Here is a 16,268-nt window from a genome sequence, read left to right as displayed (position 1 = left end):
CCCAATGTGTCCTGACTTTTGAGCCACCCTGTGGTACAATTCCCATTTTTATATATTTAAACATCAAGGTCAAGAGGTCAGAACAGCAAAACTTTGTTGCGGAACCCCGAGCTCTCCAACACGTGCCTTGAGGTTACATTAACGAGTCGAGCACAATTTCAATGAACCTCCTGGAGGACTGCGGCGGTGACGTCGCTACGTGTACACAGTGCAGCGCTTCCGTCAATCCACTGCTGGAGGGGAAGCCTCCCCCCCCCTCCCCCACGTGTAGCGCCGGCCGCGGAGGTCACGCCGCCACACTTTACCGTGCCGGTCAGCGCGGCTTGGTGAAGCCTACAACGGCAGCCACTGCAGTGACGCTAAGGGGAGGGGGGGGGCGATCCTGAAAGTCATTTTAAAGTCAGGTTTTTTTTCTTTTCTATTTAACAAGGATTCAAAAACTGTCGTCAGGCAGCCCGGCATCAGGCAGTCCCTACAGCTTCTTTCTCCCATCCAGTTATTTTACGGAGGCCCAAACTGGAGCTATTCCCGTTTAAAGTAATCTAGATTGAAACACGAATTTCTTCAAGAACTGCTTTTTTGTGTTTAGTTTGTCGTCCTTCCTCCGCACCTCCGACTAGCACGGTTGGATATGTACGGCGAGAAAGAAGTTAAATGTACGAACGTCCATATGGGCCGCTGGGCCAATGACCTTCTGGCATCGGTGATAGGAGCAGCAGCGGCCGTTCTCAACTCCTGGTGATCATCATCATTATGATCGTCCTCGTCACCGTATCCCTTCTGCTGCTGACGTTTCTGTATTATTCCTCTCTGTTCTCATGCCTCCTCCTCATCCTCCTTCCCTCCATCAGTTTACTACTTTCACTTGTCGTCCTCTGCCTATGTGGCCTCCTACGTATATATTTGACAAGGGTTCTTGGGTTCTGCACTCCCACCAATTCACTTTCCCGGACACCTACAAACAGCTCGCAGCAGCAGTGGCGGTAGTAACAGCAGCGGTAGTAACAGCAGCAGTGGTAGTAACAGTAGCTGGAGCGACGGTGAAAGCTGTCAAACGCACGGTGCTGGAACGGACGACGCCACGAGAAACGGTGATGCCTGCGAGCAGTGTGGCAAGGTAAGAGGAAAAAACGGAAGGAAGTTTGAGCTGACAACAAGGGCCATGGTCCAAAATGTCATCTGTTGTAATTGTCCCCATATCTTTTGGGACATAGTGTTGTTATTGACGAACGTGTTGAGTGTTATTCTTGTTGCTTGTTCCTCGGCACCGCTGCCGACACAACAGCAGCCAAATCGCAACGAGAAAACTGAACGCTTTTGAAATCGGTTCAGTGGATTCGAGTGTTCGCCTTTGGGCCTTGGCAGCAGTTGTAATCTTAATGTTAATCTCATGTGAACAACGGCACTAACATTGACAGTCATCGTCATAACTAGTCTATCCGTAACGCTAACAAAACCCTCATTATGACCCAAGTGGTAAATAATAAATCTATCCCGGCCCTAATCGATACTCGAGTCTTAAACATTAACCCTAAGCTTACCCAAAAATCTCAAGCCTAACCTTCATAAGACCCTTGTCCTTAACCCATACTAACCCAAAGCCCAATCTTACATTCATAACTAAAACTAATTGTAATGCTAGCTTAACACCTTAACTATGAGCTGGCCATAACCCTAAAACTATTAAACTCTTAATTATAATCCAAACCTTTCTCAATTATAACTCGAGTCTTAACCCAAACCTAACGATCACCGTGTCAAAACTCTCCAAAGTCTTAAAGCCTAACCCTAAACCCAACCGAACTCTAAGGCACTTTTAAGGCAACTTCCATCCACACACGAACCCTTAACGCCAACCCTGCCAGCAACCGTAACTTCTCTCCACATGACTTGGGGTAAACTTCACCTCTTCCTAGGGCGTCTACTTTATTAACTTCACATGCAGGTTGTTCTCGCAGCCAATGTTACGATTCGTGATTGACGTTTGTGTCGGGTGATGGAGGGTTCTTAATTACACAAATTCGGTCAGATCGTCACAGGGCCTAACCCGCAAAAAAACACTTTATTAATTGCCGAGTCAATTTGAAATTAGGTGGGCATCTGACCAGTCACCCTATAAATCCCACACAGCGCAAAGAAAACTGTCGCTTGGCACCAGGAATTTGAAAAAACCAGTGACGGCCGCTAAAATTATCCACCGTGGGACCAACAACATGCGGGGGGTGCCAAGAGGTCATTCTCGCGGCCTGACCAACGCTCGCCATGCCACAGAGCATTCTGGGGCTTCACCGTTTCTCTCGCAGGCGGAAAGACAGGAAGGGGTGAGTAGAACGGAGGAGTGTGAAACCCAAACACAGCCGGCGTGTGATATTTTGTCGATGTCCGTCAGACCTTCGTATGTGTTCACGACACTGATTGTCGAAACCGGTCCAGAGTTTTGCTTGCACCGAATCGATTCTGATGACATTATGCCATCCCAGAAGGCCTTGCGGTCGACAGGAAGTGTACACTCCCAGTAGGCCTCGTGGTTGAGTAGTGTAAACATAGTCTAATTATTTATGTTGCATATCAGGCTGCCCAATAGAACTTCAAAATCATCGGTTGAAGTGATATCCTGTGCTGAAAAAGTGTCTGCCATCCTGAACATAGTGATAATAATGTATTTATTTACACAGGAAATATTCACAGAGTCTCACGACTCTTCTTCAAGAGGGTCCTGCCCAGTTTGTGCAGTAGGGGGCAATGTTACTGTTTCTCATCTCACTTGAGTGATTTGCAGGTAATATTTTAGTATTGGGATGTTTGGCTGATATCATTGTTTTTATTAGCTACGGAAGGAAACTGGAGAACCCGGAGGAAACTTGTGCAGAAGAGAGAGATTATACCAACTCTACATGGAGAGGTGCCCGAGTTGTGAATAATATCCAGGCCCTTCTTGCTGTGTGTTGACCACAGCGTCACCCATCATGCAATGCAGGATCCTAATGTCCTGGCAAGACTCACCGGGTCCTCGCTCAGAGCTCAACACTGACAACGAACATCATCGTCACGTTGATTACCTTTGACCATCGCGTGACGATGATCAACTTTTTTTTAATCATGATCATCGGCAGCAGCATCGTCAGTCATCATGATCATCAACATCGCCAATCATGAGCATCGTTATTAATCATCATGATCATCAACATCGTTAATCATCATGGTCATTGTGATCGAGATAATCAGCATCATTAATCAAGATCATCAGCATCGTCAATCATCGTGGTGATTATCATCATGATCATTATCATCGTGATCATCACCATCATCAGCGTCATCAGCAACATAATCGTCCTCCCTCCAGAGTTCTCAAAACTGACCACCACTTGTGCGGACAGGTCAACAGTGGTTGCCCTTACAGACGACCGTGTCCCCTGCCACGGCAATGTGGAATTTCTGCCGGCAGCCAGGGCTGGAAAGGAGACCAACGCCAGACCCCGACATTTGTTTGTATTCGTTGAGATCGGACGGAGACGAAAAACGGAACAAAGCAAAGCGCAGTGCGGTGTTTGGGTTACACATTCCAGCTTGCGTTAATAATTGCCGTGTACCGGCAAGAGTTCACCCTTTTTCCATTGGCACATCCGAGCCGAGCCAGCGCGGGGGGGCCCTCATGGTACAGGCGGTTTTCCCCACTGGTGTTGGCCGAGCCGAACCGGAACCAAAACTGTGATGTACTAGGCCGCACAAGCAGACATCTGAATCTTGCTCGGGGCTCACTACGAGCGACGTCGGTCGATCGGCACGCCGTGAGATACGCGGCGTCGCCAGCGCCGCGTCGCCTACGCGCGAGCTGACTTGCTCATTGCGCGCGACCCCTACGGTAACGGCTCGGCTTCCTCAGTGGGGAAAAACACACAACACCCGCGCCGCCTCTTGAGCCACGCCGGGCAGGCTCGGCACGACCACGGCGGAGGGGGCGCGGCTCGGTTGTACGGAGGAAAACGAGGCCGTCGAGCGGCCCTCCCGGGGCCCCGGTTACCTGTTGACGGACACAATGTCGGCCGCGCGGGGTATTCTTCGAATCCGACTGGGCGGGCGAGACCTGCTGGAGGGAGGCAGAGCCCTGAACCCACATCGTCCTCCTCGTCCCCCAGAAAGACGCGGACGGAATCGCTAAGGCAGTGGCCTTTCCAGTCCAATGTGTTGCCACACTCGTAAAATAATAATGCATAGCGCCTCTTGTGTCTGTGCGTGCGTGCGTGCGTTGGGGGGGGGGGGGGGCGTTTGTGTCTGTGTGTCTGCGTGTCCGCGTGTGCATGCGCATACATGTGCGCATATGCACGCGTGCGTGTATCCGTTTGTCTTCGTGTGCGCATGTGTGTATCCGCACGTGTGCGTGTGTGTGCGCATGTTCATGTGTGTGTGTGTGAGCGCGCATGTATGTGCTGGCGTCCACTCTTCACAGCTTTACCTGGAGGCCGGGACAAGGGCGCTTGGGTTGTGGGGAGTGCGACCCTGCCTTGCACTTCCCCTTCGTCTCCTTCCCCCCTCCCCCGCTCGGCTGCGCCCCCACGCTCTCCTCCTTTCCGTTCTCCGAGTCGCAGCCCAAGTGCCGGACCACAATGCACCGCTCCACCACATGGCGGCCCCTGTGGGCATTGAAGCGCGCACGTGTGACTCACACGTGTGACCGAGTGTGACTTGCGGACACCGAGGCAGGCCGCCCGGAATAGAGGACCCAACTCCTGCAAGACAGTACTGGCACTGCTGGCAGAGATTACTGGGACTGCTGAGTAATAATCATCATCATAACGTATTGATTTCAGCTAGCGTCATGCATTCAGACTGCATCTCAAAACGCTGTAAAATGTGTTACCGGCACGGTTTTTCGCACGGAGGAGCGGGAAACCACAGACAAAGCAGGAAGGTAGCCAGCAACCTCCAGGAAGAGATTACTGGGACTCCTGGAGGAGAGTCCTCAGATATCATGCTTCCTGGAGGAGGCTACTGAAGAGCATTAAGACCACCCCATTGCCCAGTGGTGTGACGCATGGTGTGACGCGTGGTGTGACGCGTGGTGTGACGCGTGGTGTGACGCGTGGTGTGACGCGTGGTGTGACGCGTGGTGAGACGCGTGGTGTGACGCGTGGTGTGACGCGTGGTGTGACGCGTGGTGTGACGCGTGGTGTGACGCGTGGTGTGACGCGTGGTGTGACGCGTGGTGTGACGCGTGGTGTGACGCACGCACCTGTCGATGCACTTCTGCAGGGCCTCGTTGGCGATCTCCTTGAGGTTGACGAGCTTCTGCCCACGGTAAAATCCGTCTGCAAAGCACAAGGGGGAGGAGGACATGGTGCCTACATTAACCACGAGCACCACCTGATCAAACGTAATTTTAAAACACAGGAAAAAGAAAATCATTCATATGCTCGCAATATAGAACAATTTCCAACACGTGCTTGTATTGAATTAATTAACGGGAGCGATATTCAACAGTTCTCGAATAGCAACACAACTTTACACTAAAGTTGCGCTTATATTGGACCATCTTTACCAGAGTTACTGTGACCCGCAGTTGTGAACAGACAGACAGAGCTAACGCATTACCCCTTTGATCAATGAGGCCGATATTAAACAGGATAGGTTCCCGATAGCAGACAACTTTATACTCAAGTTTTGTTGATGTTCGATCATTGTTATGCAGACAGACGAACGGAGCTCATGTGTTAACGTGTGGCTCAGGGGAAAAGTCAGAACACTGAGCGAGCACTGCTGAGATCCTGCGAGTGTGTTTGTGTACATGCGTACATGAATGTGTCTGTCACCCCTGCCTCTCCCACTAAGCCAGTGTGGGGCTTTACATTCCTGCCCACTGATCCTGGTTGGCCTCTGTTCTTGCAATATGCCAGTGTCTATGCCAGTGTCTACGCCAGTGTCTACGCTGCGAGTGCATGTGCATGTGTGCGTACATGACAGTTTAAGTGTGCGACTGCGCGCGTGTGCACACGAGAGTGTGTGTAAGCGCATGAGTGTGCATCTGTTCAACTGAGCACCAAGTAAATTGCTAATTGTTCTTGAGCACGCACTCAAGAGATCTTGGAAATTCATACTTGAGCCTCTCAAAAATACGGCGACAGTTATGGCCTAAAATTCAGTCGGACTAAGTGCACGACCAACGTTAAATATGATGGGGTTTGTGCGTGCGGCCATGACCACAGATTCACTGCGCTTGAGAACCCGGTTTAACAGCGGGCAGTCGAAACCCAGACTCAAAACCCAGAATGTCAGCGGTGCCAGCTCAGCGTCTCTGACCTCGGAGCTTAAATTGGAAACTAATTTCTTCAGAAATGCTTTTCCGTTTAGTTTGTTGTCCTTCCCCCGCATCTCTGATTAGCACAGTTGGCTGCATATGGTGCGAAAGAAGTTCAACAAACATATGAGCCACCCAGATATCTCCACTCACCACTTCTGTTATTGTGACATTTTAAACAATACTACAATGCAAGAGCCGTGAGGCTTAATGGTGATTCGTTTTTGATAAGGCATGCTCCTACACATCTCACATCTCATCTCAGCACATTTAAAAGGGCACCTCCAGTGGCAGCGGCTGTCCCCTGTGTGGCATAATGTGACTCAAGCACCTGGCCTGCAAACAAGCATTTCTCTGCCAGTAGGGATGGGGGGGGGTAGTGGGAAACGATTACTGCTGCTGTGGTGGAACCACAATTAGGATTGAAAGCCTGAATAGATTCGGTCCGTCTGTCTCAACGGGGAGGCACGACAACGCTTGTAAGAACGATCCAGACATTAACGACATTTTAGTAGAAGGTTGCGTTGCTATTACTGGCCTACCCTGTCGAAAAAGCAGCCGAATTTAGCAAAGGGTTCTTGGCCAAAATTCTGTTTAAACCCAGGGTGTGTTAGCGGTGTCGCTAACACAGCTTCCCGGCCACCGTTATTTATCCTGATCACATCCGATGGTCCGATAGCAGACTTAATTGAACTGTAATCGAGCCAGAGTGCCTTTAGCAATGATTGAATAACGACATCACAATTACATTAAGCCGGTATGGAGAGTGCGCGCTTTGGGTGTGTGTGTGTGTGTGCGCGCAAGTTGTGCGTTTGTGTATGGGGAGTGGTGGATGGCGCGTGGTGGATGGAGCGTGGTTTATGGAGCGTGGTGTAGCGGTTAACATGCCATGCGATGAACCTGGCGCCCTGAGTTCGATTCCAGCTCACGCCCACCAACACCAGTGACAATTATCTGAACTGGTCACGGGCCTCCCCAAGGTCGACTCAGCCTTTAACGAGTACCTGGCACGATGCATAAATGTCGCCACTCGGATGACAAAAGCGGCCAGGTATGTCACTGGCCATCCACCCCCCCATGAAGACCGGCACAGAACACAGGTGCTCGCTAACAGCACTTGCCCCAAATGCCTGTTAATAGGCTATACAGGGGGCCTTTATCTTTGTCTTTTGAGTGCCCGTTTGTGTATAGGGAGTGTTGGTGACGCACAGCGATTTAGCGTCTGTGCGTGTGCGTGCGTTACCGGCTGTGATCAGCATGCAGCACTTGGAGTCCAGGATGCGCTCGCTCAGCGAATCGGAGGAGAAACCTGCGAACTGAGACGACGCAGAGGAAGCGTGTTCACGCGGCGGCGGCGGCGGTAGCACGCCCTGCACACACACGCGCGCCGGGTGCCAGCAGCGTCCCGCAGCGTCTCGCCACTTCCCGATGCATCCCACTGCCTCGCCACGTCCGCTGAAACTCACGGAGCCTCACGGAGCCCTTGCACGACATCCGAGCCCTGCCTTCGTCTTCCCCGTGTTCCGCAACAGCCCAGCGGGGGGGGGGGGGGGGGGGGCGGTGTCCTTCTGCGTTGTCCCCAATGCCCGGACGTGCAATGTGGTGCCCACATCACCGTTTCTCGAACACATGCCCCTTCTACGTAGGCATGTTGAACTTCTTCTGCACCGTACGTAGCCAACCATGCTAGCCCTTGACAGATGCGTTCCGAAATCGCCACAATCCATCGCACGTCCTCCCATCATGCAATGCCCTACTGCTGCACACTGGTATACCTGACTAGCGCTCCGGCACCACACACACTGCTGCAAGCCAGTATACACCCTGCTGCACCCTGCTGCACACTGCTCACCACGATGGAGTGCACGGCTCCGATGCGAGCGCAGGCCAGCATCGCCACCACGAGCTCCGTGATCATGGGCATGTAGATGGCGACGCGGTCGCCCTTGCCCACGCCTGGGGGCACGCGCGCGGAAACGCAGACACACCACGGGGGGGGGGGGGGGGGCAGGGACACATGGAGGCACGCACACGGAAATACACAACAAGGGGCATGCATGCACGGGGATACATAGGGACACAAACGGGACATGTGGGGACACACGGGCATGCGCAGGGACGCATATAAATGCGGAAATCAAACTCGGGTCGCCAGGTTCCTAGCACTGCACCCTTAACCACAACACTACTACTCCCCACAGACTCGCGGCGACACACACGTGAGTGCGTCGACGCAACGTGAGATACAGCAGCAGAGGCAAACGCAGCACACAAGATCACGAACACAGGTCCGCGCAGAGACAAAATATCCCGCGTTTAGTAATTTCCATAGATATTTTTTAGAGGAGGAATCTGTGGTATGTGAGCACAGCAGCAACAGCAGCAAAATCAAAAGACAAAGCCACCAATGTGGCTGAGGACGATTACAGCAGGATCCTTAAGGGATAATGAACAGACGAGGTGTTTGTTTATCGGTCGTAGACGAAACACGCGCAAAAAATCCAAATAGGTAGTTGCCAACATCATGTGGGAGCAAGAGGCGCGAGAAAAAAAAAGTTAGGTGCATGTGCAAGTCAGCTCTGTGTTTTGGTCTAACGGGGAATTAAGGCGGGGAGAGAGAAGTGAGGGGATCAAGCAGTCGATGAGCGGCCAAGGGGATTCCAGAAACACGGAGCAGCAACGAGGAAATACTTTTTAGCAAAACAAAGTTTTAACAAAATGGATTTGAAAAAAATCGGATTAAGGAGAGGCGCCTCTGAGGTACGGGGGGGGGGGGGGGGGAGTCCTTTAGGGTAATTGGCGGATTTGTTTGAGAGGCCCTGTTAGCGAGCGCCTATTAAAAACCGACACGGAGCTCGCTCCCCCGCTAAGTTTACACGCGACCGCACTACAAGGTACTCATTTAAGGCCGGGAACACACAGGACCAGTCCGAACACCACTCGCTGATCACGTTATTTATGGCCGGGAATTCAACTCGGGCAGCCAGGACCGATAGCAGTAGAGTGGCAATGGAGCTACGAGTGCAGGGAACAGCAAAGTGCTACCGCTCACCCACAGAAACACAAAGACAAAGATCCCCCGTATAGCCTTAATATACTGTTGGGGTAAGGGCTGTTAGCGAGCACCTATTAAGGTCACGTCAGACGAGGGGGGGTGGGTGGCCAGCAACTACGCCCAGCCACCTTCGTCTCCCGAGTGACGAGGTACTCAATTGAGGCTGAGTCGACCTCGGGGAGCACCAGAACCGGTTCGGATAACCGTCACTGGTGTTGTCTGTAAGCAGGAATCGAACTCGGGCCGCTACACTCCCGCTCCCCCAACACGGACACACCAACACCTGCCATTCGCCTCTAAGTGACGGTGATGTCACCACGGCGCCTGTGCCAGGCCAGTTGCACGTTGAGGCCACGTGAAGTGTCGAAGGCTCGCTGACAGGAAGGGCTCGGGACAGACCCAGGTGCCTTGGGTTCGCTGACTGAGATGACTGGTAGATGCACCCGCTGTACCCCGTACTTTTCCAACTTAGACACACACACAAAGATCCCCCGTATAGCCTTAACAGACTGTAGGGGCAAGTGTTGTTAGCGAGCACCTATGAAAGTTGGCACGGCACACGTGGCGGTGGAAGGCCAGCACCACGCCCGGCCGCCTTTGTCTCCCTAGTGGCGATGTTTACGCACCAGGTACTCATTTGAGGCTGAGTCGACCTAGGGGAGGCCCAGGACCGGTTCAGATAATCGTCACTCGGTGTTGGCTGTGAGCGGTAATGAACCCGGGTCGCAAGGTTCGTAGTGCAGCGCGCTAACCACTACACTACCGCTCCCATTGACACACATGCGCACACACGCATGCGCACACGCGCCAGTGCAGTGACTCATGGGCAGGAGACGCACGGGGCCAAGCGTGTCGTGCGTTTTGTTTACCGTGTGACAGCAGCACATTGGAGCACTTGCACACCTGGTCCAGCAGCTCCTTGTAGGTGATCTGGCTGCAGTCCCCCGGTTCATTGCCCTCCCTGTGCACAAAGACAAAGCCCACCCACGTAGCCTCACACACCTGTTGGGGCAAGTGGTACTACTTTATGACGCAGGTGGTGTTTTATGAGCATTTCTCCTTGATTATTTTTGTTAAAATTGTTAAGCTTGTTTGCCCGGGAAAGCCTCACCGAGTCTCAGGACTCGTTTTCAGGGTGGTCCTGCCAAGTTTTCGCAGTCGGGGGCGATGTTGCCGCCATCCCAAATGAATAATTTGCAGGTGATGTTGCAGCGTTGTGATTTGTTGGCTCATGCCAGTTACATTTTACGTGTTTTTTTATTGACAATGGCAGGAAACCGGAGAACTTGCAGGAAACCCATGTTGAACAAAAGGGGAGAATACAAACGCTACGCAGAAAGGCGCCCCAGTCGGGAATTAAACCGAGGCCCTTCTTGCTGCGAGGCACAAATGTTGACCGCAGCGCCACCCTACTGCCCTTATCCAGTTAAGGTGGCCAAATTATTATTCATATTCAAAACCGCATCTGGTTGACGCACTATGGCCAAGTAAAAATCCACTTCATGCCTATTACGAATGATTACCAGCATCTTTAAGGTCCGGTTCAGACATCACTCGCCGCTGATGTTAGCCGTGGCCTGGAATTAAACCCTGGTCGCCGGATTGGCACGGTGGTGCGGTTACAGCCACTCCACTGCTTCTAAGATGCCCCATATAGCCTTGACAGACTGTTGGGGCAAGTGCTGTTAGCGAGCACCCCTTAAGGCCAGCACGGCGCACAAGGGGTTGGTGTGTGGCCAGAACCACGCCTGGATAATTAAATGTAATCGAATGTCATAATAAACCACGAATGATGATGTACGTCAAAGCACGGAGTCAAACCTGAATTGTAGACGATTGTAGGAGTAACTTGAGGAATGGGATGGGAGGGGAGGGAGGGTTTGCAAAGTGGTTATACAAAGACGCAGGTCGCTTTTGTAAAGGAGACTGACTATCCTTGTCTCTTGAATGTTCACCTGGTTAAACAAAGCACACTTGAAATATCCCAAACACGCACCCCCCCCACACACACAAACACCAACACGCACGCCCCCACTCAGAACAGAGCAAACACGTTTAAAGGTCTTGACGAGGAAACTGTAGATGTGGCCGGTTGATGCTGAAGGGGCTCATAGTGGCCTCAATGGCCCTGTCAGAGACACTGATCCTGGGTCAAATCCGGGTTTCAGCTGCCTTTGATTAAACATCAGAATCTGTATTTACACTGGAGGAATCCGATGATGCTTCATAGCTCAGTGCACACGGGTTCTGGTCCTAGCCCGGTTACCAGCGGCTCACGTAGAGAGCAGTCGATTCACACGGTGATCCATAGACTCACGTAGAGACTGATAGATGCACAAAGAGCCTCGTAGACTCTCACAGAGCCCCATACATTCACATAAAGACCCATAAACTCAATACAGAGCCCCATAGACTCACATAAAGAAGCAGAGACTCACATAGAGCCCCATTAGACTCCCATAGAGACTCAGACTCAGACAGATTGAGTTGTGTTTAAATCGGGTTCTCAAGTGTAGCAAGTTGATGGTCTTAGCCCGGTCAACAAATGACCTGATAAGAAACCTCCATGCAGATTGGGCAGCATTGGTCCAAATCAAGCGGAAACCGGTCCACAGTTTTGCTCTTCTTGGACCACTGGCTCAAGCAAGGCCGACTCTGCTCACGAGGCACTGAATGATGAAACCAGTCCACAGTTTTGATTGTGTGCAACACAATCCTGCTGAAATGTCTACACTCGAAAGGAATGCCATGTGGCCGATGGGATGTGTGTAAGAAGGGCACCCCGGTGGCGAGATGTTAACTATGTTGCCTTATATGCAGGAGATCGTAGGTTCGATCCCAACCCTGATGCCTGCATCTATTATAAAAGTCCGGCATTCTATTTGTCCATTCGTCCGTCAACCAAATTAGAAGAGCAAAGAATAAGAGCCTTTCAGAAGGCCTGAATCTAAAAGTTATAGAAAGTGGACCCCCCCCCCCAGATGTGTGGAGGTAAAAAGTTGATCCAAAAGAGTTCCAAAATTTGTAGACCCCCCCAAAAAACACGTTCCTTCGGAGTGGGCAGGTAGGAACTTGGTTGGACAGCGCATTCGTGCGATTCGTGTCACGCGGCGCAAGCTGCGTGGGGCGGTGCATCACGTGGTGCCGAGCCCGCCCGAAGCGCTCTATGAAATACAAATCGAGGGCGTGGCTATGCACGACAGACAGACAAATAATCCCTGGTGGGCAGTGTGGAACTGTTGTTCCTTCCTGTATAATTCAGATTGTCCTTCATCTTCACTTCCGATTAGCACGGTTGGGTATGCACGGTGCAAAATAAATTCAATACACCTACATACATCGAACTGCTATCAACAACAGCAGCAGAGTGCAAGGGTCGTCTCTAAGCGATTAGAAGATTATGTCAATGTTAAGCTGTCAATCAACTGCTGGATGAATGCCCCCCCCCGACCTCCCCCGTGCCATGTAGGCTCTCGGGGGGCTGTTTAACCGAACAGTATTCGCTCAAACAGGCAAGTGTTGGAAATTCCACATTACCGTGGTAGTGGTGAAAAGAATTGTCCATAGGACGACCAGTGTTAATGTTCCAAATAGTGGTATTCGTCTTAACGACCCTGGATAGATGATAATGATGGGCTGAGATGACCTCTTGAAAGCGATTTCAACTGGCTGAGAGCTGACGGCACCATCAATACAGACCTCCACGACCAACGAATATTTGCGATTCAAGGCAGCGGCTTGGGAGAAAAACGTGCGGCACTGTAATTCATCAAATAAAAAAAACGTGAGCTGCAGAATCAATATCAATATCCGTCTCGTGAACATGCGCACTCAGCCTCTCTGCCTGTGTCTTCGTCTCTGTGTGTGTGTGTATGTATCTGTGTGTGTGTCTCTGTCTGCCTCTGTGTTGGATTGTCACAGGAAATCTGTCTCTTTGTGCATATGTCTATCCATCTCTCAGTCTCTCTCTAAATTTGTGGACATCTGTTTGCATATTTAATGATCGGTTGTCCTCCGTGTGTGTCTGTCTGTGTGTCTCTCTCGGTCATCTCGGTCAGTCGACCCGTGGCACCTGCTGGGTCTGCCCCGTGACCTCCTGCCAGCGGGCGTTCGACACTTCACGTGGCCTCAAGGTGCACTTGGCCTGGCACAAGCGTCGTGGTGACGTCACCGCCACTTAGTGGCGAATGGCGGTTGTTGTTGTTGTCTCTCTCAAGATGTACGTTTATCATCCTCTCTATCCGTCTCTGCATCTGTCACTCACTCTCAGTGTCTCTGTAAACCTGTCCATCTATTCCTCTGTCTCCCTCTGTCTGTGTGTCTGTCTGTCCCTCTCGATGTGTCAATCACTGACTCGGCCTCTCTGTCTTTCCCTGCCCTTCCCCCCCGTACCCCTCCTTGCCCTTCGTGACCCCGAGTGTGAGCCAGTCTGGGCGCTGCCCGGATCCAGCTGTAGTCCGGGGAGCGGGGTGACATTGACAGCACAAACACGTCGCTGGAATTCATGGCCAGGACCAAAGACAAAGTTCCTCCGTATAGCCTTAAGACTGTTTGGGCAAGTGGGCTTAGCGAGCACCTATGAAGGCCGGCACGGCACGCGAGGGGGTGGGTGGCCAGCACCACGCCTGGCCGCGTTTGTCTCCCCAGTGAGGATGTTTACACACCGCACCAGGTATTCATTTGAGGCTGAGTCAACCCAAGGAAGACCGAGGACCGGTTCAGTAAATGGTCACCGGTGTTGGCCATGAGCGGGAATCAAACTCGGGTCGCCGGGTTCATAGTGCAGCACACTAACCGCTACACGACTGCCACGTCACACAAACGCGCACGCACGGATGTACACACACGCGCCTACCAGCCAGGGCTCCCTGTGGGTCTGCACGAGTGTGGCTCCGTGTTTGTATGCACTCTGAATGTGTGTGTGTTTGTATGTGTTTACGTGTGTGTATGTGAGTGGGGAGCGGTAGTGTAGCGGTTAGCGTGCTGCGCTATGAACCTGGCGACCCGGGTTCGATTCCCGCTCACGGCTAACACCAGTGACGATTATCTGAACCGGTCCTGGGCCTCCCCTAGGTCGACTCAGCCTTAAATGAGTACCTGGTGCGGTGTGTAAACATCGCCACTGGGGAGACAAAGGCGGTCGGGCGTGGTGCTGGCCACCCACCCCCTCGTGTACCGTTCCGGCCTTCATAGGTGCTCGCTAACAGCACTTGCCCCTACAGTCTGTTAAGGCTATACGGGGGATCTTTGTATGTGAGTGGGGAGCGGTAGTGTAGTGGTTATTGCGCTGCGCTATGAATTCGCAGACCTGAGTTAGATTACCACTCACGACCAACACCAGTGACAATTATATGAACCGGTCCTGGGCCTCCCCTAGGTCGAGTCAGCCCCAAATGAGTACCTGGTGTGATGTGAAAATATCGCCACTGGGGAGACAAAGGCGGCCGGGCGTGGTGCTGGCCCCCCACTCCCAAGTGTGCTGTTCCGGCCTTCATAGGTGCTCGCTGACAGCACTTGCCCCAAAAAATTGTTGAGGCTATACGGGGGAGCTTTGCCTTTGTATCGTGCTTGAATGCCCTTATGTATATATGTTTAACTTCTTTCGCACCATATGTAGCCAACCGTGATAATCCGAGGCGTGTGTGTTTGTATGCATGTATGTACGTGTGTGTGTGTGCATGGAGGAGGATAGTGAAGCACGCGACTGTGCAGTTGGAGGCAGTTGCCCTCCAACAGCGGAGGAGCGACGCTCATGACAAAGAGCAAAGCGCTGCGCTAGCGAGTCATCTCAAGCCAGTCAAACCACGGTACACCTGGGTCTGTCCCATGACCTCGTGTCAGCGATCCTTCGACACTTCACGTGGCCTCAAAGTGGCGCTCGCTCACAGCACTTGCCCCAACAGTCTGTTACAGGCTATATGGGGAGTCTTTGTTTTCTGCCCGTTCCTGTGTGCACTACCTCTGTGTTTGTCCCCTTGTGTGTTTGCGCGCGTCTTTGCACGTTTGTGCATTTGTGTCCATACGTGCATGTAAGTTTGCATGTGTGTACATGTGTAATTTGCCAGTGGGCAGCATGCATCTATCTCTCCGTGTCAATATAATATTCAACATCAACATTCATTATTCATACCACACCTCGAATGCATTACACCTCAAGGCACCCAGACCAAAGGAGCATTGAGACAATTACTCGGCAAGGAAGTGATTGCAGACCAAATGCAACGTGCGTGAACGATGCAGGCGAGATAATGTACACAGCAAAAAAAATGTTTTACTAAATCGACAAAGCTAAGATGTGCCTGACTGACCAAGTAAATCCAACATTTTCTTAAATAACAACACTGCGTGTGTGTGACCTTAAAGGTAAAAAATTATATAACAGGCAACGCGTTGGCGAAGAGATTTTATCTCCCACGCCTGTTACGCAGGAGGTCGTGAGTTTGATGCCGCACCCTGACAATGCCTGTTGTTGTATATCTGGAATCCGCGTCTTCTCTCTCTTCCCGTGGTCATCACGTGGATCGTTCTCAGGGTTCCTCCTCTGGTTTTGCCCCCCCCCCTACTCCACATTTTGATTATTTGGCTGCTCCTATATATTCCCACATACGCTATAAGTCACTTGACTATCACGTGTGGCCGGGCCACCTCTGAAAAACAGCGTAATAGCTCAGTGGGCTTTACCTGGTAAAATAAATTTGTTTTAGTTAAGTTTAACAGCCCATTAAAAAGAGAGGCCAGAAGGGAGACAGAGTGGATGATAAGGTTTGGAGGACTGGACTTGTTTACACCTTTGGGGGGCCTGATGAGAATTACATTTGAAACATGTTTTAACATAGTGCACTACCATAATCGATATTAAATAAAATACATTTCCTAGTTTCAAATAAAATACATTTACTGTCAATTACAAATCTCACACAC

At 51.5% G+C, this 16,268-nt stretch overlaps 1 protein-coding gene across 3 annotated transcripts in view; it reads right to left on the bottom strand.

The window, feature by feature from the left end:
- LOC144726250 (acetyl-coenzyme A synthetase, cytoplasmic-like) overlaps positions 1–16,268 on the bottom strand; it is a 55,986-nt gene that overhangs the window by 21,948 nt on the left and 17,770 nt on the right. The window contains exons 3-8 of one of the 3 annotated variants that reach the window (XM_078604793.1): positions 10,217–10,308; positions 8,145–8,248; positions 7,536–7,608; positions 5,231–5,306; positions 4,454–4,631; positions 4,022–4,087 (exon numbers count right to left, since the gene is read on the bottom strand). In XM_078604793.1, the coding sequence (XP_078460919.1) occupies positions 4,022–4,087; positions 4,454–4,631; positions 5,231–5,306; positions 7,536–7,608; positions 8,145–8,248; positions 10,217–10,308 (589 nt within the window). The remainder of the gene's footprint in view (positions 1–4,021; positions 4,088–4,453; positions 4,632–5,230; positions 5,307–7,535; positions 7,609–8,144; positions 8,249–10,216; positions 10,309–16,268) is intronic. The other 2 variants (XM_078604794.1, XM_078604796.1) reach the window with 2 other exon arrangements.

Source organism: Lampetra planeri, chromosome 23, assembly GCF_965212315.1.
Source record: "Lampetra planeri chromosome 23, kcLamPlan1.2.h2, whole genome shotgun sequence".
In the NCBI taxonomy this organism is placed as follows: domain Eukaryota; kingdom Metazoa; phylum Chordata; class Hyperoartia; order Petromyzontiformes; family Petromyzontidae; genus Lampetra; species Lampetra planeri.
Note: the sequence above shows the minus strand (reverse complement) of the source record. Positions and strands in the feature narration are given on the sequence as shown.